This window comes from Manduca sexta, chromosome 22 (genome assembly GCF_014839805.1).
Source record: "Manduca sexta isolate Smith_Timp_Sample1 chromosome 22, JHU_Msex_v1.0, whole genome shotgun sequence".
Classification (NCBI taxonomy): domain Eukaryota; kingdom Metazoa; phylum Arthropoda; class Insecta; order Lepidoptera; family Sphingidae; genus Manduca; species Manduca sexta.
The window spans coordinates 10025423-10041839 of NC_051136.1; the positions used below are offsets into that span (position 1 = coordinate 10025423).

The 16417-nt window shown below is 34.6% G+C and overlaps 3 protein-coding genes across 3 annotated transcripts; 1 reads left to right on the top strand and 2 right to left on the bottom strand.

Moving 5' to 3' along the window:
- Positions 1 to 177: 177 nt before the first annotated feature.
- On the bottom strand, positions 178 to 1901 carry LOC119190158. Its single transcript, XM_037441399.1, has 3 exons — positions 1551 to 1901; positions 687 to 827; positions 178 to 423 (listed from the first exon to the last, which is right to left on the bottom strand). The coding sequence occupies exons 1-3, from the start codon at positions 1671 to 1673 to the stop codon at positions 379 to 381; spliced, it is 309 nt and encodes a 102-aa protein (XP_037297296.1). The 5' UTR covers positions 1674 to 1901; the 3' UTR covers positions 178 to 378.
- Positions 1902 to 2505: 604 nt separating this feature from the next.
- On the top strand, positions 2506 to 9756 carry LOC115445853 (39S ribosomal protein L28, mitochondrial). Its single transcript, XM_030172325.2, has 5 exons — positions 2506 to 2673; positions 2747 to 3014; positions 3579 to 3898; positions 4563 to 4744; positions 9608 to 9756. The coding sequence occupies exons 1-5, from the start codon at positions 2653 to 2655 to the stop codon at positions 9663 to 9665; spliced, it is 849 nt and encodes a 282-aa protein (XP_030028185.1). The 5' UTR covers positions 2506 to 2652; the 3' UTR covers positions 9666 to 9756.
- Positions 9757 to 10132: 376 nt separating this feature from the next.
- Positions 10133 to 16285, bottom strand: LOC119190159 (probable phosphorylase b kinase regulatory subunit alpha). The gene is made up of 9 exons (XM_037441409.1): positions 16096 to 16285; positions 15106 to 15362; positions 14397 to 14525; positions 13746 to 13884; positions 13449 to 13493; positions 12813 to 12917; positions 12265 to 12380; positions 11768 to 12025; positions 10133 to 11530 (listed from the first exon to the last, which is right to left on the bottom strand). Exons 1-9 carry the CDS (start codon positions 16178 to 16180, stop codon positions 11285 to 11287), a joined length of 1380 nt encoding a protein of 459 aa, XP_037297306.1. The 5' UTR covers positions 16181 to 16285; the 3' UTR covers positions 10133 to 11284.
- Between the last annotated feature and the right edge of the window lie 132 nt (positions 16286 to 16417).

Here is a 16417-nt window from a genome sequence, read left to right on the forward strand (position 1 = left end):
GATTGTTTCAGCTTACAATGCTACTCACATAAAAGTTTAAGTTGAATGGGAATTATTTTAGATGATTATGATTGTTAGATAACATGACTGCCTTTAGACCTGCTAGAATACAGGAGATGTGACTGTCGACAAGTTTGGATTCAATTATAGTATATTTAACAATTATTATGGAATATTTTATTTAGTATAATACCTTTTCCCAAGAACACATTGAATGTTATAAGTTATAACCTTAGTAAAAGTCTACCCAGTAAGCATACATTGTGTAGCAAGCATTAAGTTAAATAAGTTATTGTTTTCTACACTTACTATTTAAGGCTTCTTGCACTGACACTGTAGTTGAGGTGTCTGTCGCAGCAGAATAACCAGTCCTCTCACTCATGGTGGACGCCATTTCTGATGCTGTATCACCATCATCTTCTTCTGCAATTATAATTTTAAATAATAATTAAATGTAATTTTAAAATAATAATTTTCACAAATATAACTTATACTTAAGTTTATGTTTGTGTATATGACCTAAATCCTTTAATCCTGATCTTTGAATTCTTGCACTTCATTGCTATAAAATATATTATGCTCTGTTTGAGATTAATTTTTTATTTATTTACTTCTAACACCAAAATATTTATATATTTTTTATTTTTATAATATTATTATATATATAGGAAGTAATATTATCTCACCAAAAGGTCGGCCCAATAGTTCTGCTGTCGCCTTTCTGTGCTCTTTAATCCTTTTGGACACAAGTGCTGCATTTTCAAGACATTTTGAGCTCTTTCAAACTTAATTTGTCTTTCTGATGATGATGATATTCTATGGGGTGTCTGAAATGTTTAAAAACTTTATTTGAAATATTTTTTTAAATATAGTGTTATATAACTTAATAATATGGTCAAGTATTTGACAAAAATGAATTTAATGAAAATGAATGAGCACCTCTGGGTATGTAACTTTTTATTTCAAGTTCAAGAGAATATTTGTAAACTCATGTATAGTCAGTGTCAAATTAATGCAAATATTTATTTAAAGTTACTTAGTAATATAAACTTAACATATTTACTACAAAGTAATTAACTTGAAATTAATGCCTTTTATATGTAGAAAATAAGTGGTTTAAACATAATATATCAAATGTGGAAATTTACCCAAATTCTTCTTTTCAGAGTAGTCTAATGTGATAAATATAGTAATCTTGACTAAATAAAAACTAGGACTTAAAGACTCATTACAATAAAGCTGAAGCTACAGTGCAATACATAATATTATTAGTGATCTGATTCTATTTGAAAATATTCAAGTGAGGCATGATATAAGATACAAATGAAATTATTATATTACACTAACCATCACATGTAAGTACATATTATTTTGTTTACTAGTCATACAGAAACATATAAGTAAACGAAGGATCTTAAGAGTCTGTTTCTATTTACCAACTTGGGAATATTTTTGTGATACTAATTATGTTTTCGAATCGGTTGTCCTTGCCTTAATGCGTCACGTATCAACGTACAATATGTTAGAATTTAGAAATCTCCAAAACCTACCCTGGCTGTTTTTACACTTCCCGCGATGCTGGACACTTCACTCGATGACGGTGCTATATTCCCCTCGTCAGCATCCAGTTGCTTTCTTTCGGGAGAATTATCGATATTTTTATTGTCCGACATGGCTTATACTCTGCCAACATTAAGACCATGAACGTAATAACACACTTTACACAACAATTACTATGAACACGGAAAACTCAATTTACAACAATTACTAGGAAATTAGGAAATCTTCATGTATTAATATAAAATTATATATTTATTTCCACCACCACTCAGTACATTATTTGCCAAAAACAGGCTCCAGTTGTCAATCAGGGTTCAACACCACGTCAGCAGTGTTACCATTGAACACAATATATACTACTAGTATGTCTATTTAGTCGAGTAGGAATCAATCTTATTACCCAGATGGCTGGGCTAGATTCATATTTGTTTCATTTGCGGATTGACATGTGTGTCAGATCAATGATATTTGTAATAAATCATTGTGTCAGACCAGCTTTACGACTAAATAGTATCAGACCTGTATTATATACGGTCCTACTGCTAGGCACTGGCCTTCTCTACCACCTAGCAACATGCTTTACGTCTAACAAGGTATAATATTTTCATAGTTCTGCGAGACTGCATGAAGTAAGATTATTTTTTTTAGTATTTTAAACTTTCAATGTGACGATTAAATAAATAAAAACCATCGGTCTGTGAAGTGGGATCGCCGAGTGACGTCTCAGCGTGGTGCAAGGAGAAGTCGGAGAAGCGCAATAATTTTCGTGTTTTTCGATGATTATTATAATATTTCGGATACGACTCAAAATATTAAAATTGGGTTGAGTTGAAAAATTTTACTGTGGTAGAAAAATGGATTTATATAATAATTAATATCCTCACAAACTTTATTATTGATTGTTCTTCATATCGATTTTCATTTTTATAGTCGATAATTTAACTTTGGTTGTATGCATCCTTAAGAAATTCCTAACCTAAACAAACCAAATTCTGAAAAATACTAAATTGTCAATTCAATCTGTCAGAAATTTATTTCAGTGACTTCACAATTATTAGCTTAATTATATGGTTTTATCTGTAAAAGAATTCAATGGCATCTTCCCGTCTCCAGGTATTTTATTCTCTGTAAATCAATATAAAAAAAATAATTATTCGACTGTCTTGCATCGACCTTGTTGTTTCAGGCTACTGCGCGTCAGTTATCAAAAACATTTAAGAAAAAGACTCGGTTTGATATTGGTATTGCATCAGAGCTTCCTCCAGCCTACAAAAAATTCTGGCGTGAATGGAAAGTCCTTAAGCCTGCAGCAGTTCACTTCGTGGCTCAAGAGGGGAAGTGGAGACGTGATGAGCTGACAGGCGAGACCCTGCCAATACAGAACATACCAATACCTATCAAGTATCCTGCTGAGATACACGAGGGAATATGGGGTGGAGAAGCTGTAGTCAAAGGTATATGTTATATCTCTAATTCCCTTCGTTATAGTTATTTATATAATGGTGATAGTGTTACATATGTTTACATTTCATATGATGAAATCTATAAAGTCAGTGATAAGGGGAAATAAATATTTTTATGAAAATACCTATGAAAAATTAAGCTCACAAAATTCTTTCGGGATGTGATTAGGTTTCTTATAACTTAATTACCTTAATAAAGGATTGTTAGGTTAACTAGGTTAGAGCGTTATTATCCTTGCCAGTAAGGACCATGATGAGTTTCCCTCAAAAATGTATATGTAATAAGTATTTGTTACATAAAAATGTAAAAAATTGATGTTATTTGTGAATAAGTATTTATTCAGACCCAATTTTGTATCACAAATATATTAAATCCAAACATGCTATTATTTTTAATGACAAATTATTATTTGCTAATTATGTATTTTTAATGTAAGCGATTGTAATTACTTGTTCCCTATTATTTTCGGGAGCTGTAATTTTAATCATATAATTTCATTTAGTAGCTATAATACAATTACTAATATACATGATTTTTTGGTGAATAACCAACAGGTTTCCAAAAGCGAGATCCGCAGAGGCGTAGAGTACCTCATTACTGGGTGCCTGTATTGAAAAGGACTGTAGTGAGATCAGAAGTTCTCAACACCCATCTCTCAGTCACCGTGACAGAGAGAACAATAAAACTCATCAATGATCACTATGGATTTGATCATTACCTGCTCAAAACACCAGCCTGCGACTTAGTGTCCATGTTAGCTTTAAAATTAAAAAAGCAAATATTAACAGAATTGATGAATGGATGCCCAAGATATGCACATGATCCTGCAAAGCAGAAAGAAATTTATAAGGAGTACAAAACATATTTGTCATCAGTGAGTAAATTTATTTATCATCTTAGATGTAAATATAAGTGTGAAGTTACAATCACTTTTTGATTTTCATAAGTTTCTCATGTAGCCAACATGAACTTCCTCTATGCTTTTCTTCAATGAAAGTTGTATGAATATTTATATACTATAGTACTCTGGATAGAAGATTATTACAATAAGGTTATACAGGGTCATTTTGACATTGCGTTACTAAATGACACCGCATACTTATCTACTTGGAAATAACACATTACTATAAGTTACTTGAGCCGTAGATGTAAAATAAAAAAGTGTAAGTTTCAAACAAAATAAATGTCAATAAAAAGTAATTTTAATTTTACGTGCCCTAATGCCACTACTATTACTCTAAGAGAATTCGTCACAGCTGTAACATTGTACTTTCAGTCATAAATACACTCACGCACACGTCATATTCGCATAAAACTAAAAATAATAAAAAAATCAGAAAACTAAAACCAGGCTTTTTGGTGAAAAAATTTGTTATTAATGAATGATTTTTGGCACAATGTCAGCAAAGGTCAAGACGAGTATGTGGTTTCATTTAGTAACGCAATGTCAAAATGACCCTGTATACTTACAATTGTTTAAACCATATAACAAAGAATCTTTACTAACTACATATTTTTATTTATAATACTTATTTTAGTATACACCTGAAGAAATTGAATGGTATGGTTTGTCATGGTATGAAGCCCTTACCAAAGTTGCCAAACAGAAAGAAGCTGAAAATAAACCTATACCCCTAAAAAAAGTCTATAGAAAAAACCTTGTAGAAAAATTGAAAGCTGCAGGACTAGAGGAAAACAAGGGTTCAGCTGATGAAATATCGTAAGTACTTTATAACTCTGTCTCTTTTTATTTGGTATGCTTTGACTACACTCCAATGTAGGTTTACACATTTAACTTTTTAAGAATGATGCTAAAATAATTGAGTTGGTTTTAAGACCTGCGCCCCAGGCCGGACATTAACCTGTATAGAGAATCCTATCATTGAACAAATTAAAAAATGTTTTACATTAAATAAAATTTTAAAAACTGTGACCAATTTGAGAGTCACTTCATTACTATTTACTGTAAATAGTACAGCCGGCCTAGCATGCGCATCACGAGATATCTCGATAACGAGAGTAGACAAATTGTCGATGTCGATTAATATCTCGTTTTCTCTAACATGCGCACCACGATCGACAAATTCCTCGTTGAAGACATAAGTTTACTCGTGAAGACAAACCGATGTTGCCCATTAAAATATATATTTTAAACATTTTATTTTCTAATATAGCTACAATGGTTTTAGTTCATTCAATTTTTATAGATCTATGATCCAATTAGGTTCTTTTGACGTTTTATGTGACAGTTTATGTCATAACAAAGAGCATAATGTAAATAAAAAACGTAAATAAGTAAACAAATTCAAAATTAATAATAATATTGTACAATATAATAAGGATTCTAACACAAAATAACAGCTCCGCCTTATTTTGGAGTACGAAGTAACAAGACACAAATCTAATAAGACAATTATTTGTACGAGTATATGGTGCCCAAGCCGGACTTTACCTCGGGTGACTACGCCCCGCCGTGAGAACGATGTACCATAATGCCTAATGGAATCAGTAGTGCAATCGGGAAGGAGATGACTGTGGCTTTGGGCCTCACAAAATACCCAATTGATGTAAGTATAGTGAAACAATAACCTTATTAGCAAAACACCAATGTTGTAAGTTGAACTTTGCAGCCACAAAGCTCAAGTTTGTTCTTATTCGATGGTAATTGATGTTTTTTAGTATTAGTGTTTATTAAAATATGAGTAAGTATATATTTTCTTTATGTTTTAGTTCCGTGAATCAAGTCCCTCTACATTCATTGGAATGTCCCCAGCCCAGCAGTCAACACCATGTTGAAGAGCTTACCAAATACTACTCCCAAAAAGTTTTTTAGTTGCTCGGTTTGAACTTAATACTTTAATGAAAATATGTATTTTTATAACCAGTTTTTTTAAAAAAAAACTACATTTTTTAAATACTTAATATCATGTATATATATTCCGTTACATATCTTTATTTATACACTAGATAAAACATCTGTATGTTAGGAAATTTGGTTCTGTTCTGTTGGTTTAGGAAATTAATAATATAAGTAAACTGCAGCAATTACTTGAGAGTGCAATTTCTGTTTCTTGTAAGTGTTCATAGTATTTCATTACAGTAATTGTAGGAAATTTGTTGTATAACAAGTTATTATAAAATATTCTATTGTTGCCTAAATTTGTGTTAAGTTAAAAGATTTTGTTGTAATAATGAAAACTATCTTGATATTTAAAATGTGAATATAATAAAATATACATTATTTACATAGGAAAATATCTATTTATTACAATTGAGGTCATCCTGCTTGAGAGACACTTGCAGGTACTGATAATTGTACAGGTTCTTCTCACACATCATGGTCATTTATAATAGTTTCCTCCATTGGAACACTGTAACATAAAATACTGCATTACCTACAGTTACTTAACAATAGTAATATAATGTGAAGTTGTACCAGTGGTAAAATAATATAGTCAAACAACAATTTGAAACAGTGTATAACCATATATCCATTATTGTTAAGTCCATCAGTATACAATCAGTGTAAATGAAGTTTTTAATAAAGAAATAAAGCAAGATATTGTTTGTTTATATTGTTAAGTTGCATAGTAATAGTATCTTCTCCGATACCTGGCATTCACATTAAGAGTTTTGCTGTTTGAATCCATAATGTGACATTTTTGGTAACATATAGGTACTAGTTTTGCAAAACATAATGGTAAAACAAGTTACTCATTTGTATTTGTAGTATTAAAATAAACAAAATTAAAACTGCAATTAATCTGATTAAATAGCTCTTATTACCTCATTAGTTGGCACATTAATTTCATTTTTATGAAAGGTAACACACTATGTATTAATTGTGAAGATATTTCTCAAAGTACATTCATTTTTTATTTCTATTAACTCTAATAATTAATTAATAGTACATTACCAGTTGAACCTTGGTGTCGCAGGCTTCCTTCCTCATTTTTGATATTGTGCACTTTGTGGCTCATTAGGAGGTAATATTTTTATATGGGTACAATCTAAGAGCCCTAACATACCTTGCACGTAAAATTCACGAGTCTCACCTAAAACAAATAAAAATGATTCCATTATCTATAAATCAAAATACTTCAATTGATAATAAACTCAGCTACTTATGTAATTAAGTATGTAATAAATATATTCAATTACCTTTAAATGGACGGCTATGCCTTTGGCTTGAGACTCCAAGTCGGGAGCAAACTTTTCTTTAATATACAATGCCATTCGTTTTGTAGCAAAGGGATATCATAAATCAATTAAAAATTTTTCTCTACTTTTCTCGTGACAAGTCGAGAAAATGAGCGCGCATGTTAGTGTCGGTAGACATATAGAGATAAACGACAAAATCACGAGAAAAAGTGTCGACAAAATTTTGTCGTCGTGCGCATGCTAGGCCGGCAGATCATATACACTGTTACTGCACCAATGATTATATTATAATCTATACTATTATACCTAGTCTTGCCATAAATATTGTAATAAAGAAAAAAGAAAATTGTTAACTGCAAATAACATTTATTACTTTTACAGTGTGTCAGTTTAATACATAAATATAAAACAATTAAAAATATAAAAAGCTTATTCGAAGTGGTCTCCATTGGCTGCAATACAGTCCTTTAAACGATGAGGCCAGTTATCAATAGAAGCACGCACTCTTTCCATGGGAAAATTCTTCACTGCCAATCGTATAGATTGTTTTAGGGACTCCAAATTATCATGGCGTTTAGAGCAAGCTGTACTCTCTAAAACTGACCACAAATCATAATCCAGCGGATTAAGATCGGGACTAGACGACGGCCAGTCTTCAGCTCTGATGAAGTCCGAAACGTTCGATTCCAACCAAGACTGCGTGGACCGAGCTTTATGACCCGGCGCCGAGTCTTGCTGGAAGGACCATACTTGGTTATTGAACATGGTGATGTTAAGGGGCTTAACTACCTTCTCAAGAATGGTATCTTGATACACTTGTGCCGATGTTTTGATACCTTTTCACAAAAATATGGCTCAGTCACTCCTTCATAGCTAACACCCCACCAAACCATCACTGAAGTCGGATAATGTCCACGTTGCACTCTGTCGACTAATTGGGAAGCTTCCTTAGAGCTTTGAGCATAAATACGGTCATTTTGTTTGTTAAAATGTTGCTCAATTGTAAAAATTTTCTCATCCGTAAACAAAATTTTTCTGTGACCTCCCTTTGCGTACCGCTTCAGTAGTTGTTTCGATTTTACCACCCTATTCTTCTTTAAATTATCAGTTAAGAAATGGCCAGTGCGTCTCTTATAGGCTGCAAGTCCTAAGTCATCTTTTAAAATACGCGACATGGTTCTAGGTGCTATCTTCATTTCCCGAGATAAAATCTTTTGCTTTCGGACAGGATTTCTTCGAATTCTTTCCCTTACTGCTTTGACCACCTTTTTCGTACGAACACTACGTGGACGGCCAGATCTTTTCTGTCACAAACAGAGGAGGTCTCATTGTACCTATTAATAGCCCGGTACACAAACATTTTACTAATACCAAGTGTATGGAGAGTTTTAAAAATTGCATTTGGCTCCATACCTACTTTGTGTAATGCTATCACAGCGATTCGGTTCTCTTTATCACCCCACACCATTTTAATATCGCAAAATATTTTACAATGTATTGGCGCCAAAATGAGAAAACACAATGAACAATCGTATAAAAATGACAGATTCGAAATTCAAATGTAATATTTTTTTATAATTAAGTGTAACAGTATTTATGGCCAGACTAAGTATAAAGCTGAAGAGTTTGTTTGTTTGTTTGTTTGTTTGAACGCGCTAATCTCAGGAACTACCGGTCCAAACTGAAAAATTCTTTTTGCGTTGGATAGCCCTATGTTCGTGGAGTGCCATAGGCTATATATCATCACGCTATACCCAATAGGAGCAGAGCAGTAATGGCTAATCTCACGAACTACCGGTTCGAACTGAAAAAATATTTTTGTGTTGGATAGCCCTTTGTTCCTGGAGTGCTATAGGTTATATATCGTCACGCTATGACCAATAGGAGCGGAGCAGTAATGAAACATGATGCAAAAACGGGGACAATTTATTAGTTTTGAGAGCTTCTGTTGCGTGCGCTGCGTAAACGGTTAAAGTTATGCAACAATAATGTATGACGGGATTGTTCTCTTAAAAAGTTCTACAAGAATATACATAAAACAAAGTCCCCAGCTGCATCGGTCTACCCGAACGTGTTAAACTCAAAAACTACCCAACGTATTAGGATAAAATTTGGTATGGAGACAGTTTAAGACCCTGGGAAGAACATAGGCTCCCGGGAAAATATATAGCGTGACTTTTATTACGGAAAACTTTAGCCCGAAAAACTTTACAACGCGGGCGGAGCCGCGGGCAAAAGCTATATTATATATGAGTGTAGTGGTCCAAGATTTCCATGTTTGTTCTCAGTGCAATAGTGCCGTCATGTGCAAATAAACTTCTATATATATTTACATTGGCTGTCTACTTCATATAAATACACATTTGACATTGAAATGGTTCTAATCTAATTTAGTATTAATACATTGTTTTCTGTCTTTCAGTACCACAACTTCTTGGCTATCAAAAATGAATCCATTTGGCAAGAAAGACGAAGCTTAGTTGCAGATAGTAGCTCATATTTAATTGAAGTGCAGTTTGTGAAACTTGTTAATTTAGATGGAATGTAATTGAAGTAGATGTGTTTATTGATTATATTTGTTTTATTTCTACCCTTTAATAAGAAGTTTCCAAATTTATATTTAATTAATATCACTAGCTATTTTTTACTAAGGTGGTATTGCGAAACATGTATTATATTGTTTTTTTTTCTGACATGGCACAGTGACCCCACTGCACCTGATCGTAAGTACAATAGAATGTCGACTGACGAGAGATGATTACCTCTCAACAGTCAACACAATTATGCCGGTCTGTTGGAACCAGATATAGACAAGTTGATGCCAGGACGCGACACGCTTGGGCCACTATGGCGGGTTTTAACACCTTGTGTATGATGGTTGTTATCCGGGTGGATATAAAATATATTCTATAATTAGCAAAATATGTTAAATAAAACAATGTTTTTCTAATTTATCAATTAAAATATATTTTTTTATAAACAAATACAATTTAAATTTATATAATGTTGCTAAAGATTCTTTAATCATTTCAGAAATATCTTTATTACATTCAATATCACCCCTAATGACAATACTATTGTTAATAAAATCATCTATCTCTAGTGTCTTATGTCAACAATATAATTTATAATACATAATATACTGCTGGGCTAAGGGCATTTAATATTGCCAGTTGATTCTTAAAATTGTATAAATGATGCATAAATTGCCCTTAACGATTTCATGAGTAAATAAATAAAAGATTAAAATTTGTCACAAAATATCATATTATTCTCTAGTACAATATAATTTTTCATATAAAAACAAACTTATCTCTCAACTAAAATAAAGATTCGTTCATAACTATTGATTGGGCTTGTCAAATTAGGCCCAAATTTTTGTGTTCATGTTGATGTACAATTAAAGCAAGAGTAATAGCTGAGGATTAAGGTAAGTTATTTTAAACTGTAACATTCCTGAGATGATTTAGTATTGACTAAAAGTACATGTAAATACATAGGGCTGTTTTGCCAGATATTGTTTTTTTCTTTTAGTGTAAGGCCGCACTACTATGGTATATTATGGTTTTTAGCTACGTCATTTTGCAATTCCAATATATCGATATAAGCAAACGCTTTGGCGATTTATTCCCGCGACAGTGCAACTAGTTTGTTCATCTGAAACTTAGGCGCACTCGTATATAGCGCTTACCGCCATCACTTTTTTGGTTTGTTGGGGGCAGTTTTTAACCGTAATGCGTGAACGCATAATGGTTTTGAGAATGCGAAATATAATCGCCTGCTACATACAACCTTAGTGCGGCTTTAGGTTTAGATTGATTAGAACTGAAATAATTTTCATAACAATTTGATATGGCATACTGTAATAATGAGTATGGCGAGCGATGAAACAGGCATTTACTTGATTAAAATAACGTTACTATTGACATTTTTAACTAGTTAGCAGCTTGATCCGCTTTGACCGACACGATGAAGAGAATGACTACAAGCTACTGTTACATGTATGGGGACAGTTACTGGAGAGGGAATAACGAACAACACGTAGCAACCAGGACGCTCGCAGCAGAGAAGGTCGTAGACGTTTGTAGAACGTTGTCGGTTAGGTGATGGCGCACTCGATGGGCTGGTCGGTGGGCAGGCGGTCGGCCAGCAGCGCGGCCACGGCGCGCGCCAGGTACGTCATGGTGCCGTAGCTGCCGCTGGGCGCGCTGTCGTACAGGTGCTGGCACACGCCGGCCGCGCCGCCGCACACCAGCGCGCCGCCCGCTCCGCCCGCTCCGCCCACCGCAGCCGCCGACCGCTCGAGCTTCGCGCAGCAGAGCGTTGCGTCGCCGTTGCACCGCATCTGTACATACGTAATATTATTAGAAACCAAATATTTCATTAATTTAATATAACTCTCTCAAAATAAAAGAATTACCTTTGCCATACAAACTTATACAGGGTGCTACAGAAAGGAGGGCATCAACAATAACAATGATTAAATCATGCAGCGTTTAGTTGGTAATCTAAATAATTTCCCATTAATTGTATCTCTTATTTGTATAAAATAATGATGTATTTCATGAAAAAAATAATTTACCTGGTCTTCTAAAAATATCTGGTTCGCCTTGTGTACTAATTGTTCGACGCCTATAGTGCCACCCAAATGGGAAACCGCCTTATATTCAACAACCAAGGTCAACACCATTAGAGCTTCGACTACCAACTGCCTATATTCCGGCTGGGGTATGGAGTTCAGTACGGTTTCAACAGCAAGGGCGAATTTCAATTCACCGGATGTCATCTCTTGTGTCAAATTCGGTTGAAGAAGTTTACCTTGAATTACTAAACCTTGACACTGGAAAAACAAGTGTATGACGGAAAAATATATATTTATTATTTACATAAAAGGCAAATATACAGTTATAAAATAATATGACAACACAATAGACCAAAATATATTTTATAAAGGCACCCTAATGCTCTATAAAACTAAGGAACCCCAAAGGCACTTAGCTATGGTTCTTGTGGTCTGATATCTCATCGTGCTAATTATAATGTCCGTACTTCTAGGTTTAATTGAGTATAGTATATTACCTTCTCCAACACACCCCAAACCCGAGGATAGAAGTCCCGCGGTACGCGGTTAAGCGCCCCGTCCAACCGACGTCTGCGTAACCACTGTCCTTGCCGATCTGGCTCCGTATTGGGCGCTTTAGAAAATATCATTGGTTATAAAATATTTAAGAAGAAATTATATTTGCTTTGAAGACAAATTTTCATAAATCTTTTGGACATGCGGAATTGGCAGACCGAAATAAAATAATAATTGTCAAATAACAGCAGTAACACCATACGAAACTTTGTGTTACAAAGTATACTACGTGGCACTCACTGCACTCGCCACATAGTGACATAAGATGTTAAAGTGCAGTACACATTAAAGTTGACGCTCCGTTAACGTATGTAGGCATCGTTTTGTCGGCGGGCTCAGCTTGGCGATAGAAATATATTGCCATATCTGTATCAGCTCAATGGATTCAGAGATTATCTTTCATGAATAAACTGTCCAACTTACAAACTTTACTAGTTGCAAATTAGTTTAACGAAGACGGATTGCTAAATTAGTATTATTGGGTACTTACAGTCATCTATGCCGCCTTGTAGTGATTGACCTTCTAATACAATTTGAGATTTCTTTCCATAACGGTTCGATTTATTGCTCACTATCGAGAAATTGCCGCGGCCAACTGCAAACGAAGGTTTTACCTCTGTCAAATGAGTAAAAATGTGATTTGTATGACATTCTCAAACACGTATCAGTAGTTCTGGCGGAGAATTATGTAAGGGATACGAAATACTAAATTGGCTTTCTGAACAAATGCGGTAAAGGCGTAACGGAGTTGAGCAGGATTTACGGCCAAAATTAATAATTTATCATCATATCTCCAGATCGATCGAGGAAGTACATCAATAGGAATAAAGTTTGGTGGTTACGCTTACATGTTACTTATTTTACTTTAATTTATATTTCGGATCGATCTGTAGATATCGATCAAGTTTATTAATTGGCCGTCAGTAGGGGTATATTTAAAAAATCAAATAGAACTATTATTTACAAATAATGGCGCAGAATAATCATGAAAATTAATTGATGTATGTAAAACGACGACACAAAAAGCGGACGCGTCTTTACACAAGTTAATCAATTGTTCACGGTGATTATTAACAAAGTTATAAAAGGGGACAAAAACATTCAAAATTGTGACGTCACAACTCGCCTTTATTTCTATCGATTTTTCCCTTTATAACAGACAGAGAATTTGCTGTAACAGAAACATAATAATGTGTAGAAAGAATAAAGAGCACCGGAAGACTGAAAATATTTAATTATTTAAAATATAAAATTCAACACGCTGTATAATATACCATAGACTAAAATATATATTGTACTATTGCGACGAAATAAATATCTTATAGTGTATTAAATTCCTATGTTTATCAAATTCATTAAGATATCGGAATGTCTGAGAAATGCCAAAAATTTTTATACTAAATAATAAAAATCTACTACATACCACTATTGATAGCAAACTCTTTCCCGCTCAAGATGTGATACAGTAAGTTTTTCATTTCGAAGGGTGACAGGTTGAGCAAATGTTCCGAAGCCTCCTCACCATCACAGGACAAGGTTCTTGACAATTCTGTAGCCATCACCTGTATTTATTGGAGGGCAAAATTAGTGTTAAAGTCTTGGTGTTAATTGTATTTTGATCTAGAAATGAGCTATAAGAGGAACGCTAATATATTGTAATAATAAAGTTATGTAATTTTTATAGACAGTTCTAAATAAAGTATTGAACAGACTACAGAACGACTGTAGTGCTGAGATGTCGGGTTCGATTCCGGATCGGGCAAAAATATATTGGGTTTTTCTATCAGCCCGGAGTCTGGAATTTGTGCCCGATATGGTGACAGGCTCACTCCTTATCACAACATGGGACGGAATACACACAGCGGAATGTTAGCACCAGTTTCGTCTCTGTTTACCTATTTACGAATAAAAGACGCGCGCGCGTTTGTGTAGTGCTGAATATACAGGGTGTCCTATAAGTCAACATTCAATATAGGAAAAGGTAAGCTCAATTCTAATTACCTTAAGAAAAATCAACAAAAATTCATGAGGAAAGACTTGGCTTCCATGTTGTAAGACTATAGGTTATAGTTACCTGAATAATTAGTCCGACTCTGAGCCTCAACATTTCCAGGAACAGCTGCGGTTCCGTGCGTATAAACATGGCTAAATAAACCAGTAGCTCTTGTGTCAACATGGCTGTGCTTTCATCGTCCCCGTACGCCTGTGAACACCCATCGTATTCATTATGTTACTTTTATTAACTAGCTTTTGCTCGCGGCTTCACCTGCATGAAGGAGTTTTCCGGGATAAAAGTTCCGCCATTTATTTTCCTGGGATAGAATGTATCCTATAACCTTTCCAGGGTCTTAAACTATCTCCATACCAAATTTCATATGAATTCTTTCAGTAGACTTTGAGAAAATAATAACATACAAACATACAGAAAAGGGGATGTTGTTTAATATGTGCAGATTTTATGTCTGTAAAAGTACCAGCTGATATTCATGAGATTTTTTATAATGTACAATTTATGTTACCTTTATATTATTTCCATCTTTGTCACGGCGAAAACGCTGCATGTAACGTTATTGTTTCATTTAAATTGAATTTTTTGTGCAAATATTAAAAGAAAAAAGTAATTAAAACCATAAACTATTCCACGATAAATGTCAATAAAAGCAAAATGAACGTGTCAATAGCTAATTAATTAAAGGAAAATATGCTAGAACCTCTAGGCAACCACGTTACAGCAGGCAAATTAATAAAAAAGTCACCGCCCACGTCGCTTTAAAAAAACTTACCAAGTGAATTAACTGCCTCAACTCATTTTCAGGCAACGGCGCGGTGATAGTATGCTCGTTGTTAGGCGGCATTCCCACTGTGATCTGCTTCTGCCGTACTAGCAGGTCGGTGACTGCCTTGGCGAGGTCCTCGACTCTCTTGCCCAGCATGCCCGCGGTATGTCGAACCAGACCCCAGAGCTTTTGTGTGCAAGCCTTCTCGTAAAGGGCCTTGAGAAGATCCTTAACAGTGACAGCTTTCCCGTTTTCTATTATATCTAAAATTAGATTTTTTGTCATAACACGAGTGATATCACATAATATGATAAAGTATAATTAATCTAAGCTTAACATTATTTGAGAATAGGTGATGAACATTGTTGCCAACATTGCCAACGCTGCACATATCTTATTGATGCACATACTAATTTAAAACTTCGCACAACCGTCGCGATCGGGTGCACCACTTTTAACATAAAATTTAATAACATTATTTCTAACATTTATAAACCTTTAAACAGTTTATCGCGTGCATTAGTTATTTAACCCAATCTGAAACCCCACTTATTTAAATTTAGATCAGAATATTTTTTGCAACTTTCAAAGGCAGGCTAACTTGTATCTGGCCTGGTGATGGTTTTTGTAGCCCATGGACTAATAATAATAATAATAATATCAGCCCTGTATTACATATATACTGTCCCACTGTTGGGCACGGGCCTCCTCTATTACTAAGAGGGATTAGGCCTTATAGTCCACCGCATTGGCCCAGTGCAGATTGGTAAGCTTTCACTCACCTTCGAAATTCCTATAGAGAACTTTTCAGGTGTGCAGCTTTCCTTCACCGTTAAAGCAAGCGATAATTCACAAAGAATACACACATAATTTTAGAAAAGTCATAGGTGTGTACCCTTGGGTTTTCAACCTGCGGACATTCGTCTCGGCACTCCGGTCCACAACCAACTAGGCTATCGCCGCCCATGGACAAAGTTAATTAATACTCAATATTACCGGTGTTAAAGTCGAGCCCGTGCGTGTCCACGAGGTACTGCAGTATGTCTCCCTGTTCGTCGAGACTCTCCGTCTCCCTGAGCATGGCGAGCAGCTCGTCCGTCTCTTGCTCAGCGTACAGCAGGTTTTGTGATTCAGACGTGGTCCGGTTGCGAATCACCGACGGCGGCGTTTTGTTTACCACTGAAATACCGTTAAGCTAACTTTTAGACTGGCAAGTTCTTGCAGAAATATATTGAGCAGGAACTTCAGGATGAGTTTACATTAGCGGAAATATTCTATAGTTATGTACAGATGCAGTTTATTATAGGTCCTGCAAGCG